The sequence below is a fragment of the Bombina bombina genome, chromosome 10 (genome assembly GCF_027579735.1).
Source record: "Bombina bombina isolate aBomBom1 chromosome 10, aBomBom1.pri, whole genome shotgun sequence".
In the NCBI taxonomy this organism is placed as follows: domain Eukaryota; kingdom Metazoa; phylum Chordata; class Amphibia; order Anura; family Bombinatoridae; genus Bombina; species Bombina bombina.
This window is the reverse complement of record NC_069508.1, coordinates 94,889,412-94,912,839: the sequence shown is the minus strand read 5'-3', so window position 1 is coordinate 94,912,839 and position 23,428 is coordinate 94,889,412. Positions and strand designations below refer to the sequence as shown.

At 40.2% G+C, this 23,428-nt stretch overlaps 1 protein-coding gene across 1 annotated transcript in view; it reads left to right on the top strand.

Moving 5' to 3' along the window:
* LOC128640733 (mucolipin-2) overlaps nt 1–23,428 on the top strand; it is a 236,447-nt gene that overhangs the window by 141,346 nt on the left and 71,673 nt on the right. The window contains exon 3 of the mRNA XM_053693160.1: nt 14,348–14,521. Coding sequence (XP_053549135.1) covers nt 14,348–14,521 — 174 coding nt within the window. The remainder of the gene's footprint in view (nt 1–14,347; nt 14,522–23,428) is intronic.

Sequence of the window (23,428 nt, the reverse complement as noted above, 5' to 3'; positions counted from 1 at the left end):
TCTGAAATAATGAATATTAAGAGGGAGGAAAAAATTATGATGATAACCCACCCGTTTAAAGCGGTTGATGCCTTAAAATACCTAGGGGTTTATATGACTAAAAATGTAGGAAAACTATTTGCTTTTAATTATATATGTCTCAAGAAAACCATTACAAATGATCTTCTATCCTGGTATCCTAAAAGGATATCATGGCTGGGGAGAATAAATATTATACAGATGAATGTTCTACCAAGATTTTTGTATCTGTTACAAGCCCTGCCTATCCCCATAGTACTTAATTATATAGAAGACCTTCAAAGAATAATTAATAATTATGTGTAGGGAAAAATACAACCAAGAATAAGTAAAGAGATCATGTACAGGAAAAGACAAGAGGGAGGGCTGAGACTCCCTAATTTAGCCAAATATAGACTTGCTTCAATTTTACAAAGAGTTATAGAATGGCATACGAAAAAAGAAGTTAAAACCTGGGTAAAATTGGAGGGGGGGCTTATAGCAAGAAAGGTGATAAGTAATCAATGCTGGGAAAATCCAAGAGATAGATCTACCAAGATAGAGTTATAGCATTATTAAAGAAACTTTTAAGATATGGGATAAGATAATCAGGAAAAAAGGTAACATATCATCTATCCCCTCCCCCCTTCTAGATTTGGTAGAGAATAAAAAATTTTTGGAGGGTCATTTTAAAGGGGATAAGGAGGATAATAATTATAGAATAGACCTAATAGATAAAGGGAAATTACGGCCCCAGGAAGAATTACAGGAGAAGGGATTTAGGGGATTAGCAGATTGGTTTACATATTCACAGGTTTATCATTATATATCGACAAATAAAGAGAAGGATAAGATCCTTAGACCACTAACAAAAATAGAGAATATGTGTAATCCTAGAATGAACATAAAACATATCCTTTCTAAGTCTTATAGGTTATTACAAGAAGGGGGAGAATGTCTCCCGGCATATACCAAAAGCTGGCAATTAGAACTAGAACAGGATATAGATCCAAAAGTCTGGACAAGCATATTCCAGCAGACGGCAAAATCTTCGATTTCAGCAAGAATGTTGGAACAAAATTTAAAGATTCTAACAAGATGGTATCTCACACCAACCAGAATAAAAAAAATGTTTCCATATACACAAGATAGCTGCTGGAGACGGTGTGGGAATAAGGGATCCCTATCTCATATTATGTGGTTTTGCCCACATATAAAGGTTTTTTGGACAAATATTTTACAAGTCATAGATAATAGGGAGGATAAGATTAAATTGAATAACTTCCTTACGGCCATCTTAAATAATTTAAATTTGAAATGGGACAAACCAAGAGCATATCTATATCAAATTATGCTTAATAGTGCAAAGAACCTAATTCTCTCTAAATGGAAACCGATAGTGCCTACAAAAGAAGAATGGTTCAAAAAAGTGAATGATAATTTGTTGAATGAAGAATATTTTTACTTGAAGAATAACAGGCAGGATATACCCCTAGAAGCAAAGGTGATCTTGGAAAAATTATTAAGTGAATCTCTATCTCCCCAGAGCAATGCATGAGGGTAAATTGGAGTTGGGATAGGTAATACCTAATAGTATTAAGTAAATGTCTAAAGAGTAAGGTTGAGATTCTTATTGTGTATGTTTGTTTGTAACATTGGAAAAGTTTGTTTTGTTTTGTGTTTATGAATCTTGAAAAATAAAAAAAGATATATATAAAAAAAAAAGAGAATGTTTATTCTATAAAAATCATTAAAAAATGCTGAAATATAATTTCAAGATACAGTATCTAATATGATGTATGCAGGTGCCGCTGATACAATGAAACCAAAATATATATCATTCAAGACCGCAACTTAAAAAATATCGTATTTGACTCTAAATTGATACTAAATTGATACTGTCATATATAACACATAAAAACCATAAAACCGTATTGATCTCACTGCAGTGGATTTAAAAAAAGGCCTTGTGAATAAATGCTTATCATAAAAAACAGTCTTTTGGGTCAAAAAGTTATAAATCCGGATAATAATGTTAGAAATTTGAGGTAACAAACAAGGTCGTTTTGATTTTACCTGTGAGGTGTTACCTTCGATTCAGTGTTTGCAAAACAGAATGACGTTACCGTCCTTACATGTGAAAATATATTATACTCTGTTTGCGATCCGTGGTGATGGACCTTTATGTTACTTGAACTTCTGGGTCATATGCATCAAGTAACATAAAGGTCTATCACCACGGATCGCAAACAGAGTGTAATATAAGTGGAGAGCAAAAATATTGCTTGTGTGCTAACATCGCTTGTTAACCCCTTAACAAGCTAGGACATTCCATGCTGTCCTTAAGCTATAGCCGCTTCCTAAATGGGTTCACGGGCTGGAGGGTGTGCCTAGTGTATACTCCCCCTGACTCAATCCCATCATTGAAGTCACGCGTTCTGATGTAGACAAATGAGTCCCATCTGGATATATTTATTAATCTTTCGAGCAAAAATCTAGGTTGTGCATCTGGAAGGTGAATAGTGCAGGTTCGCTAAATCCCTCCCATAATACATGGGCAGAGCACTACAAAACCCATGTTGGCTATTGTTCAAACACTAAGTGGAAAATCTACACTCTAGTACTGTTTTTCAATTAGATATAACCTATGGTGTTGTATTGAAATGTAAGTTTAAAATACTACACTCATACATACAGTAGGTACATATACACCTTAAAGCCATTCACAGTACAGCACCTTGTTGTATATTATTTCCTTTTAAATCACTGTTAAAACTTTATTTTAATAATAAACCTTTATTTCCCATATATTTTATACATATCGCATGTAAAATAGTTTCGTATTTTTCATTTGTTACGCATATTTTCATACATTTACACTTTGTCAGGTCTCCAAAAATGCAAAAACTTTTCAGCGTGATTTTGTGTTGAGCTTGAACCAGGATTTGGATTAAATTTGGAAATGTGTTGGGGGTTATTGTATCCTACATTTTTTTTTTTTTCCAATTAAAAATTATGTATTTTTTTTTTTTTTTTTTTAAACTAAGAATATTAACCCTTTGAGTGCTAAGCAATTTCGTACCTGGGTGCTAAGCTGTTTACATTTTTTTTTTTTGTTTGTTTGTTTTTCGAAATATTTTTTTTTAACTTTTTTTATTTTTTTTCTCTCAGATCCCCAAGACTTATACTGTTGGAAAGGTTATGCGGTTACCTTTCCAACGGTGGGGTCTGTAGCTGCTTAGATGCCTGAGATACAGGCTTCTAAGCAGCATGTCACTGCGCATAATGTGAAGCCCCGGCAATGCCTTACTATACAGGCCTGATCGCCGGGGTAGGAGTGGTTGAGAGCCCCAGATCTCCCTCAAGGTGGGAGAGTGCACGCAATGGCTCTGAGCCGTCGTTAGCACCTGAGTGGGAAACTCTGCGGCGGCTCAGAGTCGTCGTTAGCACTGAAAGGGTTCAATCTTTTATTAATTATTTTTTCTCTTGTAAGATGTATCGAGTCCACGGATTCATCCTTACTTGTGGGATATTCTCCTTCCCTACAGGAAGTGGCAAAGAGAGCACCCACAGCAGAGCTGTCTATATAGCTCCTCCCTTAGCTGCACCCCCCAGTCATTCTCTTTGCCTACTCTAAGTAGTAGGAAGGGCAGAGCAAGTGTGGTGACAAAAATGTTAGTTTTTTATTTCTCAAGCAAAAGTTTGTTATTTTAAATGGTACCGGTTTGTACTATTTACTCTCTGGCAGAAAAGGATGAAGATTTCTGCAAGGAGGATGATGATCTTAGCTCTTTGTAACTAAGATCCACTGCTGTTCTCACAAGGGCTGAAGAGTACAGGAAAACTTCAGTTGGGGGAACGGTTTGCATGCTAAGCTGCATATGAGGTATGTTTAGTCTATATTTTTCTAGACAGACTGTGTTAATTCTAGAAAAGGCTGGCAATATTCCCATGAGGGAAGGGTAAGCTGTATTCAGATACTTGGATAGGAATTTCAGCTTGCATGAAGGGCTCATTAGTTACTGGTTAGGAAAGAAACGTTTTTGTTTATTCAGTAAATGATGCAATTATAACGTTTTTTTTGAACGGACTAAAGGGGTCATTGTGGCTTGTTTTTGGTTTTTTTAACCCACATGGTTAATTAAGAGACACTCTGGTGTTTTTCTGATAGGCCTCAAAACATCGAGTGAGGTGGGAGGGGCCTATTTTCGCGCCTAAGTTGCGAAGTTTCTTTTCCTCAGACATCTAACTGCTTCTCCAGAGGTTCCTGCTGTGTTTGAGGGCTGTAAAAGAAGTTTTTTTCCCCACAAATCGTTCTGAAGGGCAGGTAGGAGCCACAGCAGAGCTGTGGCAAGGTGCTGAAAGTCCTTTTTACCGGTTTTGACGTTTTTTTCAATCCGGTTTTGCCATTAAGGGGTTAATTGTTTATTTGCATAGCTGTGCAAAGTTACTAAGGCTTTATGATGCTACTGTAAAAATGTTAAGTTTACTGCTTTTTTACACTGTTTTGTAGAATTTGTGCAGCTTTTTTTCTCTTAAAGGCACAGTACTGTTTTAATTCTAAGTGTTATTTACTTTGATTACAGTGTTTTCCAAGCTTGCGTGTTACATTACTAGCCGGATTAACATGTCTGACACCAAGGAAAATCCTTGTTCAATATGTTTGGAAGCCATTGTGGAACCCCCTCTTAGAATGTGTCCCAATTGTACTGATATGTCTATAAACTATAAAGAACATATATTAGCACTTAAAAATAGAGCAATAGATGATTCTCAGTCAGAAGTAAATGAGGGTTCGCCATCTAGCTCTCCCCAAGTGTCACAACCATTAACGCCCGCACAAGTGACGCCAAGTACCTCTAGTGCGTCAAATTCTTTTACTTTACAAGACATGGCCACAGTTATGAATACAACCCTCACAGAGGTTTTTATCTAAACTGCCTGGTTTACAAGGAAAGCGGGACAGCTCTGGGTTTAGGAAAAATGCTGAGCCGTCTGACGCTTTAGTAGCCGTATCTGATATGCTCTCTCAATGCTCTGAAGTAGGGGTGAGGGATTTGTTATCTGAGGGCGAAATTTCTGATTCAGGAAAGACGCTTCCTCAGACAGATTCTGATATGACGGCCTTTAAATTTAAACTTGAACCCCTCCGCTTATTGCTCAGGGAGGTATTAGCGACTCTAGAGGATTGTGACCCTATAGTGGTTCCAGAGAAATTGTGTAAAATGGATAAATACTTAGAGGTTCCTGTTTACACTGATGTTTTTCCAGTCCCTAAGAGGATTGTGAATATTATTACTAAGGAGTGGGATAGACCAGGTATTCCGTTCACTCTCCCTCCTGTTTTTAAGAAAATGTTTCCCATATCTGACACCATGTGGGGGACTTGTGGCAGACAGTTCCTAAGGTGGAGGGAGCTATTTCTACTCTGTCTAAACGTACACCTATACCTATCGAAGACAGTTGTGCTTTCAAAGATCCTATGGATAAAAAAATTAGAGGGTCTCCTGAAGAAATTTTTTTGTTCATCAGGGTTTTTCTCTCCAACCTATTGCGTGCATTGTTCCTGTAACTACTGCAGCTGCTTTCTGGTTTGAGGCTCTAGAAGAGGCTCTTCAGATGGAGACTCCATTAGAGGAGATTATGGACAGAATTAAGGCCCTTAAATTGGCTAATTCTTTTATTACAGATGCCGCATTTCAATTGGCTAAATTAGCGGCAAAGAATTCAGGTTTTGCCATTTTAGCACGCAGGGCGTTATGGCTTAAGTCCTGGTCTGCTGATGTGTCATCTAAATCTAAACTTTTGAACATTCCTTTCAAAGGAAAGACCCTATTCGGGCCTGAACTGAAAGAGATTATTTCAGACATCACTGGAGGGAAAGGTCATGCCCTCCCTCAGGATAGATCAAATAAAATGAGGACCAAACAAAATAATTTTCGTTCCTTTCGGAACTTTAAGAGTGGTCCAGCTTCAGCTTCCTCTGCGGCAAAGCAAGAGGGGAATTTTGCCCAATCCAAGTCAGTCTGGAGACCTAACCAGGCTTGGAACAAGGGTAAACAGGCCAAGATGCCTGCAGCTGCCTCTAAGACAGCATGAAGGGGCAGCCCCCGATCCGGGACCGGATCTAGTAGGGGGCCGACTCTCTCTCTCTTCGCTCAGGCTTGGGCAATAGATGTTCATGATCCCTGGGCTTTAGAAATTGTGTCCCAGGGATATCTTCTGGAATTCAAAGACTCCCTTCCAAGGGGGAGATTTCACATTTCTCGATTGTCTGTAAACTAGACAAAGAGAGAGGCGTTCTTACGCTGTGTAGAAGACCTACATACCAGGGGGGTGATCCGCCCAGTCCCAAAAGAGGAACAGGGGCTAGGGTTTTACTCAAACCTGTTTGTGGTTCCCAAAAAAGAGGGAACTTTCAGACCAATCTTGGATCTCAAAATTCTAAACAAGTTCCTCAAAGTTCCATTATTCAAGATGGAGACTATTCGGACTATTCTACCTCTGATCCAGGAGGGTTGATATATGACTACCGTGGACTTAAAGGATGCGTATCTACTCATCTCTATTCACAGAAATCATCATCAATTCCTCAGATTCACCTTTCTAAACAGGCATTACCAGTTTGTGGCCCTTCGGGTTGGCCACGGCTCTCATAATTTTCACAAAGGTGCTAGGGTCCCTTCTGGCGGTTCTATGACCACAGGGCATAGCAGTGGCGCCTTATCTAGACATCTTAATTCAGGCGTCGACTTTCCAGCTAGCCAAGTCTCACACAGACATCGTGTTGGCTTTTCTGAGATCTCACGGGTGGAAGGTAAACATAAAAAAAAGAGTTCTCTCTTCCCTCTTACAAGAGTTTCCTTTCTAGGGACTCTGATAGATTCGGTAGAAATGAAAATATTTCTGACGGAGGTCAGAAAATCAAAACTCTTAACCACTTGCCGAGCTCTTCATTCCATTCCTTGGCCATCAGTGGCTCAGTGTATGGAGGTAATCGGACTCATGGTAGCGGCAATGGACATAGTTCCTTTTGCCCGACTACACCTCAGACCACTGCAACTATGCATGCTCAAACAGCGGAATGGGGATTATGCAGATTTATCTCCTCAACTGCATCTGGACCAGGAGACCAGAGATTCTCTTCTCTGGTGGTTGTCTCAGGACCACCTGTCTCAGGGAATGTACTTCCGCAGGCCAGAGTGGCTCATTGTAACGACAGATGCCAGCCTGCAACTCCCTGAAAGCACAGGGCTTATGGTCTCGGGAGGAATCTCTTCTTCTGATAAACATTCTAGAACTGAGAGCGATATTCAATGCGCTTCAGGCGTGGCCTCAGCTTGCTGCGGCCAAATTCATCAGGTTTCAGTCGGACAACATCACGACTGTAGCTTATATCAATCATCAAGGAGGAACAAGGAGTTCTCTAGCGATGATGGAGGTAACCAAAATAATCTGATGGGCAGAGGATCACTCTTGCCATCTCTCAGCAATCCACATCCCAGGAGTAGAGCACTGGGAGGCGGATTTCCTAAGTCGTCAGACTTTTCATCCGGCGGGGTGGGAACTCCATCCGGAGGTATTTGCCCAGCTGATTCAGCTATGGGGCACAGCAGAATTTGATCTGATGGCGTCCTGTCAGAATGCCAAACTTCCTCGTTATGGGTCCAGGTCCCGGGATCCCAAGGCGGTACTGATAGATGCTCTAGCAGTGCCTTGGTCCTTCAATCTGGCCTATGTATTTCCACCGTTTCCTCTCCTCTCACGTCTGGTTGCCAGAATCAAGCAGGAGAGAGCTTCGGTGATTCTGATAGAACCTGCGTGGCCACGCAGGACTTGGTATGCAGACCTAGTGGACATGTCCTCGGTTCCACCGTGGACTCTACCAATGAGGCGGGACCTTCTAATCCAAGGTCTGTTCACGCATCCAAATCTAATTTCTCTGCGTCTGACTGCTTGGAGATTGAACGCCTGATTCTATCAAAGCGTGTTTTCTCTGAGTCGGTCATTGATATCCTGATTCAGGCTAGAAAGCCTGTCACCAGGAAGATCTATCATTAGATTTGGCGCAAATATCTTTATTGGTGTAAATCCAAAGGTTACTCGTGGAGTAAGATTAGGATTCCTAGAATATTGTCTTTTCTCCAAGAAGTTTTGGAGAAGGGATTATCAGCTAGTTCCCTAAAAGGGCAAATATCTGCTTTGTCTATTCTACTACACAAACGTCTGGCAGATGTCCCAGACGTTCAAGCATTTAGTCAGGCTTTGGTCAGAATTAAGCCTGTATTTAAGCCTGTTGCTCCGCCTTGGAGCCTAAACTTAGTCCTTAAAGTTCTTCAAGGGGTTCCTTTTGAACCTATGCATTCCATAGATATTAAGCTTCTATCTTGGAAAGTTGTTTTTAGTAGCTATCTCTTCGGCTCAAAGAGTTTCTGAGCTATCTGCTTTACAATGTGATTCCCCTTACCTTGTTTTCCATGCAGATAAGGTGGTTTTGCGTACCAAACCTGGGTTTCTTCCTAAGGTTGTTTCTGTTATGTTCTCTGTGTAGTCAGGATTAGAACATTCAGTTGTGTGCTGTTACCTTGTGTCTGATGTCTCTTGCACATAACATGAAGACTCTGCAGCAGGAACTTTAGATAACTTTTATTCAGCTACAACCACATGGCTTATTCACTTACAGATTCCTAAGTAAAACTAACATGGCTTCTGATGATGTCACAGAGACCCAGACACACCCAGAGGGTGTGGTGAGCTGAGCTTAAATCTGCAGCACTTCTAACATTTAATGATAAAACAAGGTTAGTGCAAAGATACAGTAAAAGCTGCAGTCATCTTAACATCCCCTTTTTTCTAAAAAAAATAATAAAAATAAATAAAAATAAAGAACAGACAGTGGATAATATTGTAACATACAACAAGTAATAGACATACATGTTTATCACTAAACCATACACTTGTACTTAGAACAGTTTATCTTTATAGTCTATGCACAAGACCTAGGTCACAGCCTAGATTTTAGTCACAGTTATGTTTTCTGCGATAAGTCCGCCTTCGGATTAGGTCATTCCTTGCTGAATAATCTCTCACTGAATCCTCACATTGCCATCTAGAAGGTGGCCTTCTGTGTCTAGAGGGCCGTACAGTATTTGGTTCAGGACAAATTGTCTGTGGAGGAGTACCCAACGGTTGTTGATCTGTGATATTTTGTTGTTGGACAGAATCATTCTGAGGTTGATCTGTTTCAGTTGTGTTCATTGTATTTTCCTCCTCAGAAGACTCAGGTGGGCACCACACTCCATGCCAGATATCCTCACCATCTGAATCATTGGATATTTGTGTAGCTGGTTGAGATCTATGTCTCATTTGTTCTACATGGCGGGAAACTGTACCACCAGCTTGTAGTTTAACTTTAAACATTCTGTTGCCCATGCCTTGTACTATGACAGCTGGAATCCATTTATTCGGGCCATGGTAGTTTCTCACCCATACTCTGTCATGAAGAACAAATTCTGAAATGCTAGAAGTGTTCAACTCTTGTTTGGAATGTTCTGATCTAACTTTATCCAGTGGAATTCTCAGGCGTCTTCCAAACATTAACATTGCAGGTGATAGCACAGTAGTAGCATGGGGAGTCTTTCGATAGTTAAGCACAAAGTTAGAAAGGGAGTTTGGATTAAATTTTGATTTGTGAGAGACAGGTAAGTGGCGTTTTAAAGTTTGTACAAATCTTTCACCCTGTCCATTAGAGGCTGGAAAATATGGAGCTGTCTTACAGTGTTTGATGTTATTTGTAGCTAGAAATGTTTCAAATTCATGTGATATGAACTGTGGACCATTGTCTGAGACTAAAGTTTGTGGCAGTCCAAATCTTGCAAACATACTGGAAAGAACGACAATGGTTTGTTGTGTTGTAGTACTTGACATTTGAACTACTTCTGGCCACTTGGAATGAGCATCCACAGCCACCAAATACATTCGTCCATCCACTGGCCCTGCAAAATCAACATGGATTTTTGTCCAAGGTTCATTTGGCCATGGCCAAGTTTTTGAGGTGTCCCTGCTGGGATTCCGCTGTGTCTGTGCACATGCATTGCAAACAGCTACATAAGAAGCAATATCTGTATCCAATTTAGCCCACCATAAATATTCTCGTGCTCTTTGCTTCATTTTTACTACACCCTGATGTGAGCTGTGTAGTAACTTTAATGCTAATGTTTGCAGTAAGGTCGGAATTATCACTCGTTACCCCCATAACAGACAGCCTGAGTCATGCACAATTTCCTTCTTCCTTGTAAAATATGGCTGAAGGTCAGAGCAAACTACTTTAGGCCACCCATGTTGAACAAAAGACTTAATTTCCTGTAAGGTAGAATCAGAGCATGTATAAGTAGCAATCACTTTGGAATTTAGATTTAAAGGCTGTGGAGGAGTTTCTATGATTTTAGAAGATGCTGTCATGTGATGTATCATTGGTAATCTTGAAAACATATCCACATTCGTATGATCACTGTGGCATCGATATTTAATGGAGTAGTTGTAAGCCGCCAGCTGAAGTGCATAGCGCTGAAGTCGAGCAGCTGTTTTGTTGGAGATACCGTTCTGAGGCTGCAGAATAGACAAAAGTGGTTTATGATCCGTGATCAGAGTAAAAGGTCTGCCATATATATAAATGTGGAATTTCTTCACAGCCCAAATTATTGCTGAAGCTTCTCGATCAATCTGGGCATAATTTCTCTCAGATGGAGTTGGAGATCTGGACGCAAAAGACACAGGACGTTCAGAACCGTCAGGAATAATGTGTGAAAGTACTGCGCCTAAACCATATGGTGAAGCATCGCAGGCTAGTACCATAGGCTTCTTAAGGTCATAGTGGACAAGGAGTCTTGATTCCAGAAGAAGTTGCTTTGAGCGTTCAAATGCTTGTGTACATAAGTCAGTCCAGGCCCACTGGTTTTTACTATCTAAAAGGCGGTGTAGTGGATATAGTAAATGAGCCAAATTTGGTAAAAATCTGTGATAGTAATTGAGCAACCCAAAATAAGAACGTAGCTGAGATACATTAACAGGGGTGGGAGCATGAACCAGCGCTTTCACTTTTTCAGCAGTTGTGTGGAGACCATTCTTGTTCACTACATGTGCACAATATTCTAAACTCTTGCAGAAGAACTCACGCTTTTCCATGTTAACTTTTAGTCCGAATTCCTGTAGGCGCTGTAAAACGGCTTCAACATTGGCTTTATGAGCGGCATCATTTTCACCAGTGATAAGCATGTCATCTAACATACAGTGGGTATGTGGAATACCTGCCAAGATCTCATCCATTATCCATTGCCACACTGCAGGTGCTGGGGCAATGCCAAACACCATTCGCGTATACTGAAAAAGTCCTTTGTGAGTGTTGATAGTTAACAGGTGTCTGGAGTCTGGATGCACCTCTAACTGTAAGTATGCTTGATGCAAGTCAATTTTTGTAAATTTTTCACCCCCTGCCAGAGAACTAAACAATTCTTTAATTCGTGGTAAAGGATACTGATCCACAAGTAATTGAGGGTTAAGGCCCACTCTGAAATCTCCACAGATGCGAATGCCCCATTTTTTTTTCTGACAGGAACTATTGGGGAAGCCCATTCACTGCTAGACACTGGAAAATAATCCCCTGATTTCGTAGTCTTTCTAGTTCTGCTTCAATTTTAGGTTTAAGTGCAAATGGTACAACTCTTGGTTTACAAAATTTTGGAATAGCATTTTCTTTTAGGTGAAGCTGAATCTGCTTGTCTTTCACTAAACCTAGGTTCCCATCAAATACAGTCTTATATTTGTGCTTTAGTGAATTAATCCAAGAAGAATTTGAATTCCCACTTTGGTCCAGCAGTTTGTTAAGCGGTAACTGTTGTGGTAACTTTGGCATGCCCAATGCTTGGATCCAGGATCTACCAAACAAAGGTGGTCCTCCTTTAGGTAAAATGTAGAGGCGTAGCTTTTTAGTTATACCATTAAATGTCACTGTAGGTGATACACACCCAATAGGCTTTATTATTTCATTTGAATATGTTTGCATGCTGACATCTGTTGGAACAATTGGTTGCCTTAGTCCCAGGCGGTTCCAATCAGCAGATGTGATAACAGAGACTGCTGCTCCTGTATCAACTTCCATAATGAGAGGTCTACCATCTATATTCACCTTTGCTTGCAGTTCTGGAACTTTATTTTCAAGGCTGTAGATCTGTAATGTGTTTAATGGTTTGTCTTCCTCTGAATCAGTGTGTGGTGTATGTACTTGCACATGAAAAGCTGCACGTGACTTGCTGCCTTTCTTACTTTTATTTCTGTCCAAGGAACTTCTGCACACTCTCTTTGTATGACCAATCTTCCCACACCCATAGCAGGTGCTGTTCCTAAACCTGCAGGCATTTGCTGTGTGATTTGTGTCACCACATCTGTAACAGGCTGTCTGTGACCCTTGTCTAGCTGGATACTGTTTATTTAGGTGCACACTTGTATGAAAAACATCTTTTTCCTGATCACAAACTGCCTGTGCTAGGGCCTGAAGCATTTGTGCATCTTTAGTAGCAAGTTCCATGACTGTAGCTATCTCTATAGCACGCTTTAGTGTTAAATCATCCTCTGCTAATAGTCTTTTGTACTGTACAGTCCATGAGTCCAATAACAAACATATCACGTAAAGCAGTTTTTAAATAATCACCAAATCTGCAGCTACTTGCTAGTTTCTTTAAACTGATCACATAAGTTTTAATGTCCTCATGCTGCAATTGCTTGCGTGTGTAAAACTTATAGTGTTCTGATATCTCCAGAGGCTTAGGTAGGTAGTGGTCAGATAACAGGCAGATCAGGTCAGACAGAGGTTTAGCATTAGGTTTATCTGGTGAGAGAATGTCCCTTAATGTAGTGTAAGCTGCTGAGCCTATAGTTGTCAGAAACACAGCCACTTGCTTATCAGCTCCTATGTTATTTGCTGTACATTATAGCTCAAACTGTTCAACCCATGTGTCCCATCTGTCTGTGTCTGCTGCAAACACAGGTAAGGTGCCAATAAGTGCCATTATAGGGTCAGACCACAGATCCTTGTCGCCAGCTGTTATGTTCTCTGTGTAGTCAGGATTAGAACATTCAGTTGTGTGCTGTTACCTTGTGTCTGATGTCTCTTGCACATAACATGAAGACTCTGCAGCAGGAACTTTAGATAACTTTTATTCAGCTACAACCATATGGCTTATTCACTAAACAGATTCCTCAATAAAGTTAACATGGCTTCTGATGATGTCACAGAGACCCAGACACACTCGGAGGGTGTGGTGAGCTGAGCTTAAAGCTGCAGCACTTCTAACATATGATAAAACAAGGTTAGTGCAAAGATACAGTAAAAGCTGCAGTCATCTTAACAGTTTCTAATAAGAATATCAATCAAGAGATTGTTGTTCCTTCTCTGTGTCCTAATCCTTCATCAAAGAAGGAACGTCTGTTACTCAATCTTGATGTGGTTTGTGCTTTAAAGTTCTACTTACAAGCAAATAAAGATTTCCGTCAAACATCTTCATTGTTTGTTGTTTATTCTGGTAAATGGAGAGGTCAAAAGGCTACGGCTACCTCTTTCCTTTTGGCTGAAAAGCATCATCCGTTTGGCCTATGAGACTGCTGGACAGCAGCCTCCTGAAATAATTACTGCTCATTCTACTAGAGCTGTGGCTTCCACATGGGCTTGTAAAATGAGGCTTCTGTTGAACAGATTTGTAAGGCGGCGACTTGGTCTTCGCTTCATACTTTTTCCAAATTTTACAAATTCAATACTTTTGCTTCTTCTGAGGCTATTTTTGGGAGAAAGGTTCTACAAGCAGTGGTACCTTCCGTTTAAGGTCCCTGTCTTGTCCCTCCCTTCATCCGTGTCCTAAAGCTTTGGTATTGGTATCCCACAAGTAAGGATGAATCCGTGGACTCGATACATCTTACAAGAGAAAACATAATTTATGCTTACCTGATAAATTTATTTCTCTTGTGATGTATTGAGTCCACGGCCCGCCCTGTTTTTTTAAGACAGGCATATATATTATTATTTTAAAACTTTCAGTCACCACTGCATCCTATAGTTTCTCCTTTTTCTTCCTAGTCTTCGGTCTAATGACTTGGGGGTGGAGCTATATAGACATCTCTGCTGTGGGTGCTCTCTTTGCCACTTCCTGTAGGGAAGGAGAATATCCCACAAGTAAGAATGAATCCGTGGATTCGATACATCACAAGAGAAATAAATTTATCAGGTAAGTATAAATTATGTTTTTTTTAAATATTTTTGCTGTGTTCAAAAGTGTATTGTAAGCAGTTGTTTCTCTTTTAGCTTGTACTATTTGGACTGAGCAACCAGCTGGTGGTTTCCTTCAAAGAAGAGAACACAATGGCTTTTAAACACCTGTTTCTCAAAGGTTATACTGGCACTGATGAAGATGACTACAGCCGCACTGTATACACTCAGAAAGATCTCTACGATAGCATATTTTTTGCAATTGATCAGGTAATAACAAAATGACATTGTGTTGGTTGATTATAGTATTTGCTTTCTTAGATAACATTGTAATACACAATTGTTTTGTTTAAACAGCACCTATAATAATTTCATTTTCACAAGAAAGTCCTGTAACAAAATACACTTAAAAACCTACAGTTCTATTAATATTAAGGGGTGAATAGCTTGTTGCAATAGAACTCTATGCACAAGGCTAAGTATTGATATTGATTTATATGCTTCTTCGTATATATTGATAAAACTCTCCAAGAACGAATGACAGTACTTACACAAATAATCACACATTTAATTAAAGAGTTGGGAAAACACAATAACTTACTATTGCAACAAAGTCTGAACACATAGGTGACAAACATTTTAGCTATATGTCCAACCATAATGTACCTCCTTCACATTAAGTGCACCCACACTTACTATATATATTGTTTTTTTAGAGGACAGATAGGGCTTACTTTTAGCATCAAATATTTATTTATAAACTGTTATATGAAAAAATTATAAGTGTCAGAAATTAAATTTTATGTTTGCCAAACTATATTTTATTGTGAATATCATCATCCTGATAGATATTACTGCAATAAAACACCCATATTTGTGTTCAGCGATGTACATAGATACCCCCCATGTACAAGTTTTCTGAGATTTCTGGAAGTTACAGGGCCCAACATACCCATTTAACATAGAAATTTGGCACATTCATTTTCGGGGCTTAAATCGCCTTTTAGACATTATAGCAGCCCAGGAATGAAAATTACCCCATCATGGCAAACCATTCGCAAAAGAACACAACCCAGGGTATTCCAAAAGGGCTAAGTCTTGTCTTTTTGTTAAGGCCCTTAGTCACAACACCTGTCCAAATGTAATGCTCATATTTTTTGTATGGGTTTTTTACACAAACACTGCACTTTGGTTGTTTCTGTCAACATGCTTATGTTTTGCTGCTATAAAACACAAACCTTTGTATTCGGCATTGTCCTACAAGTACAACAGTACCCACCATGTACAGGTTTTATGGGGCTTGCCGAAGTTACAGGGCCAAATATGAGATCTGCTTATTTACATGGAAATTTGGCACATTCATTTTCTGGGCCTATGTCCTCTTTGAGACATAGCAGCTCAAGAAAGAAAATTACCCCATCATGGCATTCCATTTGCAAAAGTAGACACCCCAGGGTATTCAAAAAGGACTTATGTTTAGTATTTTTTGTAGCTACTTAGTCTAAACATCTGGCCAAATGTACTGTTCAGATTTTATTTTTATTGTATCACATAAACACTGCTTTTTATTTCATCCTTGTATGTTTTACTGCCATAAAACACTGATTTCTTCTATAAGGTACGACAAGTCCACATATTCATCCTTTATTTGTGGGATATTATCCTCCTGCTAACAGGAAGTGGCAAAGAGCACCACAGCAGAGCTGTCTATATAGCTCCTCCCTTAGCTCCACCCCCCAGTCATTCTCTTTGCCTACTCTAAGTACTAGGAGGACAAGCATTACCAGTTTGTGGCTCTTCCCTTCAGGTTGGCCACAGCTCCCAGAATTTTAACAAAGGTGCTAGGCTCCCTTCTGGCGGTTCTAAGGCCGCGGGGCATAGCAGTGGCGCCTTATCTGGACGATATCTTAATTCAGGTGTCGACTTACCAACTTGCCAAGTCTCACACGGACATCGTGTTGGCTTTTCTAAGATCTCACGGGTGGAAGGTGAACGTAAAAAAAGAGTTCACTTATCCCTCTCACAAGAGTTTCATTCCTGGGAACTCTGATAGATTCGGTGGACATGAAAATTTTTCTGACGGAGGTCAGGAAATCAAAGATTTTAACCACCTGCCAAGCTCTTCATTCCATTCCTCGGCCGTCAGTGGCTCAGTGTATGGATGTAATCGGACTAATGGTAGCGGCAATGGACAAAGTTTCGCTTGCATCTCAGACCACTGCAACTATGCATGCTCGAACAGTGGAATGGGGATTATGCAGATTTATCTCCTCAGATAAATCTGGATCAAGAGACCAGAGACTCTCTTCTTTGGTGGTTGTCACAGGATCATCTGTCCCAGGGAATGTGTTTCCGCAGGCCAGCGTGGGTCATAGTGATGACGGATGCCAGCCTATTGGGCTGGGGTGCAGTCTGGAATTCCCTGAAAGCTCAGGGTTTGTGAACTCTGGAGGAGGCTCTCCTCCCAATAAATATTCTAGAACTGAGTGATATTCAACGCGCTTCAGGCGTGGCCTCAGCTGGCTTCTGCCAGATTAATAAGATTCCAGTCGGACAACATCACGACTGTAGCATATATCAATCATCAGGGGGAACAAAGAGTTCTCTAGCGATGATAGAGGTTACCAAAATAATTCGATGGGCAGAGACTCACTCTTGCCATCTATCAGCAATCTATATCCCAGGAGTGGAGAACTGGGAAGCGGATTTTCTAAGTCGTCAGACTTTTCATCCGGGGGAGTGGGAACTCCATCCGGAGGTGTTTGCACAATTGATTCAGCAATGGGGCACACCAGAATTGGATCTGATGGCGTCTCGTCAGAACGCCAAACTTCCTTGTTACGGGTCCAGGTCAAGGGATCCTCAGGCAGTACTGATAGATGCTCTAGCAGTACCCTTGTCGTTCAACCTGACTTATGTGTTTCCACCATTTCCTCTCCTTCCTCGTTTGATTGCCAGAATCAAACAGGAGAGAGCTTCGGTGATTTTGATAGCACCTGCGTGACCACGCAGGACTTGGTATGCAGACCTGGTGGACATGTCATCTCTTCCACCATGGACTCTGCCACTGAGACGGGACCTTCTGATTCAAAGTCCGTTCCAGCATCCAAATCTAGTTTCTCTGCGGCTGACTGCTTGGAGATGGAACGCTTGATTTTATCCAAGCGGGGTTTCTCGGAGTCGGTCATAGATACCTTGATTCAGGCTCGAAAGCCTGTCACTAGGAAAATTTATCATAAGATATGGCGTAAATATCTTTATTGGTGCGAATCCAAAGGCTACTCATAGAGTAAGATCAGAATTTCTAGGATTTTGTCCTTTCTCCAAGGAGGATTGGAGAAGGGGCTATCAGCTAGTTCCTTAAAGGGACAGATATCTGCTTTATCAATTCTACTGCACAAGCGTCTGGCAGATGTTGCAGACGTTCAGGTGTTCTGTCAGGCTTTAGTTTGAATCAAGCCTGTGTTTAAACCTGTTGCTCCACCATGGAGTTTGAATTTAGTTCTTAAAGTTCTTCAAGGGGTTCCGTTTGAACCTAAGCATTCCATAGATATTAAGCTTCTATCTTGGAAAGTTCTGTTTTTAGTTGCTATCTCTTCGGCTCGAAGAGTTTCTGAACTATCTGCATTACAATGCGACTCGCCTTATCTTGTTTTCCATGCTGATAAGGTGGTTTTGCGTACCAAACCTGGGTTCCTTCCTAAGGTTGTTACTAATAGGAATATCAATCAGGAAATTGTTGTTCCTTCTCTGTGTCCTAATCCTTCCTCTAAGAAGGAGCGTCTGTTGCACAACTTGGACGTGGTTCGTGCTTTGAAGTTTTACTTGCAAGCAACCAAAGATTTCCGTCAAACATCTTCTTTGTTTGTTGTCTATTCTGGAAAACGTAGAGGTCAAAAAGCTACGGCTACCTCTCTTTCATTTTGGCAGAAAAGCATCATCCGTTTGGCATACGAGACTGCTGGACAGCAGCCTCCTGAAAGGATTACAGCTCACTCTACTAGAGCGGTGGCTTCCACATGGGCTTTTAAAAATGATGCTTCTGTTGAACAGATTTGTAAGGCTGCGACTTGGTCTTCGCTTCATACCTTTTCCAAATTTTACAAATTTGATACTTTTGCTTCTTCTGAGGCTATTTTTGGGAGAAAAGTTCTTCAAGCAGTGGTACCTTCTGTTTAACCATCTGTCTGGTCCCTCCCGTTCATCCGTGTCCTGTAGCTTTGGTATTGTATCCCACAAGTAAAGGATGAATACGTGGACTTGTCGTACCTTATAGAAGAAAGGTAAATTTATGCTTATCTGATAAATTAATTTCTTCTATGGTACGACGAGTCCACGGCCCGCCCTGTCATTTTAAGACAGATTATATTTTTTTGATTTAAACTTCAGTCACCTCTGCACCTTGTAGTTTCTCTTTTTTCTTCCTGTACCTTCGGTCGAATGACTGGGGGGTGGAGCTAAGGGAGGAGCTATATAGACAGCTCTGCTGTGGTGCTCTTTGCCACTTCCTGTTAGCAGGAGGATAATATCCCACAAGTAAAGGATGAATCCGTGGACTCGTCGTACCATAGAAGAAATTAATTTATCAGGTAAGCATAAATTTACTTTTTTGTGTTCAACAATGTCCCATGAGTACAACAATACCCCCATGCACAGGTTTTATGGGGTTTCAGGAAGTTACAGGGCCCAACATTGGGCCTGCCCATTTACATCAAAATTTGGCACATTGATTTTCTGGACCTATGTTGCCTTTGAGACGGTATGGCAGCCCAGGAATCGAAATTACTTTGCAAATGGTATGCCATGATGGGGGTAGACAACCCAGTGTATTTCAAAAGGGGTATGTCAAGTCTTTTTTTTTTTTTTTTTTTTTGTAGCCACTTTGTTATAACACCTGGAGAAATTTAGTGGTGATATATTTTTATTGGCTTTTTTTTTCTCACACAAACACTGGCCTTTTGCTATTTGGATCATCACCCTTGGTGATCCAAATAGCAATAGTAGTATGGCAGCCCAGGGATGAAAATTACCCCCTAATGACATAACATTTGTAAAAGTGAATAACTCTGGATATACTAAAATGAGTATTTTAGTTGTTTTGTTTAACTTATCATGGCCATGATGTACCCAGTCCACGGATACATCCTAACTTGTGGGATATTGTCCTTCCTGACAGGAAGTAGCAAAGAAAGCACCACAGCAGAGCTGTCTATATAGCTCCCCCCTTAACTCCACCCCCCAGTCATTCTCTTTGCTGGCTCTAAGCAGGAAGAGTAAAGAGAAGAGGCGTTAAACTGTTTTATTTTATCTTCAATCAAGTGTTTGTTATTTTTAAATGGTTCCGGTGTTGTACTATTTACTCTTAGGCAGGACATAGATGAAGATTTCTGCCTGGAGGATGATGATCTTAGCATTTGTAACTAAGGTCCACTGCTGTTCCCACAGAAGCTGAGAAGTACAGGAAAACTTCAGTGTGAGGAACGGTTTCTTACTATACAGCAATGAGGTATGTTCAGTCATATTTTCTGCAGAGACTGTGCTAACTCAGAAAGGCTGACAGTGTCCCCATTAGGGGAAGTGTAAGCAGTAATCCTAGTGTTATCAGAGGTTTTTTCTAGCTTGCATAAAGGGTTAATTTTTTGTGGGCACTCAGTTTATGTGAATTTGGGACAAACGTTTTTGTGTCTGGGAGTAATGTTTTCTGTTTTATGGGACATTTGTTTGAGGGTTCTTTGGGGTTGTTTATAACCCACATGGCTTTCAGGCAGGGTTTGTTAGTTTTGTGTAGGCCCCAGCAACATCGAGTGAGGTGGGCGGGCCTACATTTACAAGCAGCAAGCAATTTCTTCTGAGGTCCTGAGAGTCTTCTGAGGGACTAATTGAAGCTTTAAACCCCATATTATCGCTTCCTAAGGGCAGGTAGGGTCACAGCAGAGCTGTGGCAAGGTGCTAATAGGGGTTTTAACTGGTTTTAGACAAATTTCAATCCGGTTTTGTCATTTGTGGGTTTATTGCTTATTTACTTGTGGTGCAATCCTTCTAAAGCTTAGTGGGTACACTGTTAAAAATTTCAGAAAAATTGAAGCAATTTTAACCTGTTTTGCAGTTTGTGTATGCCTTTTTTTCTCTTAAAGGCACAGTACCATTTTTGCAAATTGTGTTTTTTTCATTAAATAAAGTGTTTTCCAAGCTTGCTTGCTTTATTACTAGTCTGTTAAACATGTCTGACACTGAGGAAACTCATTGTTCAATTTGTTTAGAAGCCATTGTGGAACCCCCTCTTAGAATGTGTCCCACTTGTACTGATATGTCTATAAATTGCAAACAGCATATTTTGACTTATAAAAGTTTGGCATTAGATGATTCTCAGACAGAAGGAAATCAGGTTTTGCCATCTAGTTCTCCCCAAGTGTCACAACCAGTAACGCCCGCGAAAGCAACGCCAAGTACTTCTAGTGCGTCTAATTCTTTCACCTTGCAAGATATGGCTTCAGTTATGAATACTACCCTCACAGAGGTTTTATCTAAGCTGCCTGGGTTGCAAGGGAAGCGCAGTAGCTCTGGGTTAAGAACAAATGCTGAGCCTTCTGACGCTTTAGTAGCCGTATCCGATATTCCCTCACAATGTTCTGAGGTAGGGATGAGGGATTTGCTGTCTGAGGGAGAGATTTCTGATTCAGGAAAGATGTTATCTCAGACAGATTCAGTTATGACGGCATTTAAATTTAAGCTAGAGCACCTCCGCTTATTGCTCAGGGAGGTTTTAGCTACTCTGGATGATTGTGACCCTATTGTAGTTCCAGAGAAATTGTGTAAAATGGACAAATATTTAGAGGTTCCTGTTTACACTGATGTGTTTCCAGTCCCTAAGAGGATTTCGGACATTGTTACTAAGGATTGGGATAAACCAGGTATTCCGTTCTCTCCCCCTCCTGTTTTTAAGAAAATGTTTCCCATTTCTGACACCATAAAGGACTCATGACAGACAGTCCCTAAGGTGGAGGGAGCTATTTCTATCCTTGTTATAGGGACAGTATACACTCATTTTCATATAACTGCATGTAATAGACACTACTATAAAGAATAAGATGCACAGATACTGATAGAAAAATCCAGTATAAAATTGTTTAAAAACTTACTTAGAAGCTGTCTGTTTGGCTCTGTTGAAAAGGCAGCTGGAAAGCCCACTGCAAGTGGCAAATAAGACACTCCCCCTCTCCCCATTCTTTTGCATATAAAAAGACCCTTTACACAAACAGGAGCAACCTGGAGAAGGTAGCTGACAGTATTCACATAAAACTTTGGGGCTTGGTTAGGAGTCTGAAAATCAGAGCAATGTTATTTAAAAATAAGCAAAACTATACATTTATTTAAAAAAAACCCATAATTTATGTAAGAACTTACCTGATAAATTCATTTCTTTCATATTAGCAAGAGTCCATGAGCTAGTGACGTATGGGATATACATTCCTACCAGGAGGGGCAAAGTTTCCCAAACCTCAAAATGCCTATAAATACACCCCTCACCACACCTACAATTCAGTTTAACGAATAGCCAAGAAGTGGGGTGATAAAAAAGTGCGAAAGCATATAAAATAAGGAATTGGAATAATTGTGCTTTATACAAAATCATAACCACCACAAAAAAAGGGCGGGCCTCATGGACTCTTGCTAATATGAAAGAAATGAATTTATCAGGTAAGTTCTTACATAAATTATGTTTTCTTTCATGTAATTAGCAAGAGTCCATGAGCTAGTGACGTATGGGATAATGACTACCCAAGAAGTGGATCTTTCCACACAAGAGTCACTAGAGAGGGAGGGATAAAATAAAGACAGCCAATTCCTGCTGAAAATAATCCACACCCAAAATAAAGTTTAACGAAAAACATAAGCAGAAGATTCAAACTGAAACCGCTGCCTGAAGTACTTTTCTACCAAAAACTGCTTCAGAAGAAGAAAATACATCAAAATGGTAGAATTTAGTAAAAGTATGCAAAGAGGACCAAGTCGCTGCTTTGCAGATCTGGTCAACCGAAGCTTCATTCCTAAACGCCCAGGAAGTAGAAACTGACCTAGTAGAATGAGCTGTAATTCTCTGAGGCGGAGTTTTACCCGACTCAACATAGGCAAGATGAATTAAAGATTTCAACCAAGATGCCAAAGAAATGGCAGAAGCTTTCTGGCCTTTTCTAGAACCGGAAAAGATAACAAATAGACTAGAAGTCTTACGAAAAGATTTCGTAGCTTCAACATAATATTTCAAAGCTCTAACAACATCCAAAGAATGCAACGATTTCTCCTTAGAATTCTTAGGATTAGGACATAATGAAGGAACCACAATTTCTCTACTAATGTTGTTGGAATTCACAACTTTAGGTAAAAATTCAAAAGAAGTTCGCAACACCGCCTTATCCTGATGAAAAATCAGAAAAGGAGACTCACAAGAAAGAGCAGATAATTCAGAAACTCTTCTGGCAGAAGAGATGGCCAAAAGGAACAAAACTTTCCAAGAAAGTAATTTAATGTCCAATGAATGCATAGGTTCAAACGGAGGAGCTTGAAGAGCTCCCAGAACCAAATTCAAACTCCAAGGAGGAGAAATTGACTTAATGACAGGTTTTATACGAACCAAAGCTTGTACAAAACAATGAATATCAGGAAGAATAGCAATCTTTCTGTGAAAAAGAAGAGAAAGAGCAGAGATTTGTCCTTTCAAAGAACTTGCGGACAAACCTTTATCTAAACCATCCTGAAGGAACTGTAAAATTCTCGGTATTCTAAAAGAATGCCAGGAAAAATGATGAGAAGGACACCAAGAAATATAAGTCTTCCAGACTCTATAATATATCTCTCGAGAAACAGATTTACGAGCCTGTAACATAGTATTAATCACAGAGTCAGAGAAACCTCTTTGACCAAGAATCAAGCGTTCAATCTCCATACCTTTAAATTTAACGATTTCAGATCCTGATGGAAAAAAGGACCTTGTGACAGAAGGTCTGGTTTTAACGGAAGAGTCCACAGTTGGCAAGAGGCCATCCGGACAAGATCCGCATACCAAAACCTGTGAGGCCATGCCGGAGCTACCAGCAGAACAAACGAGCATTCCTTCAGAATCTTGGAGATTACTCTTGGAAGAAGAACTAGAGGCGGAAAGATATAGGCAGGATGATA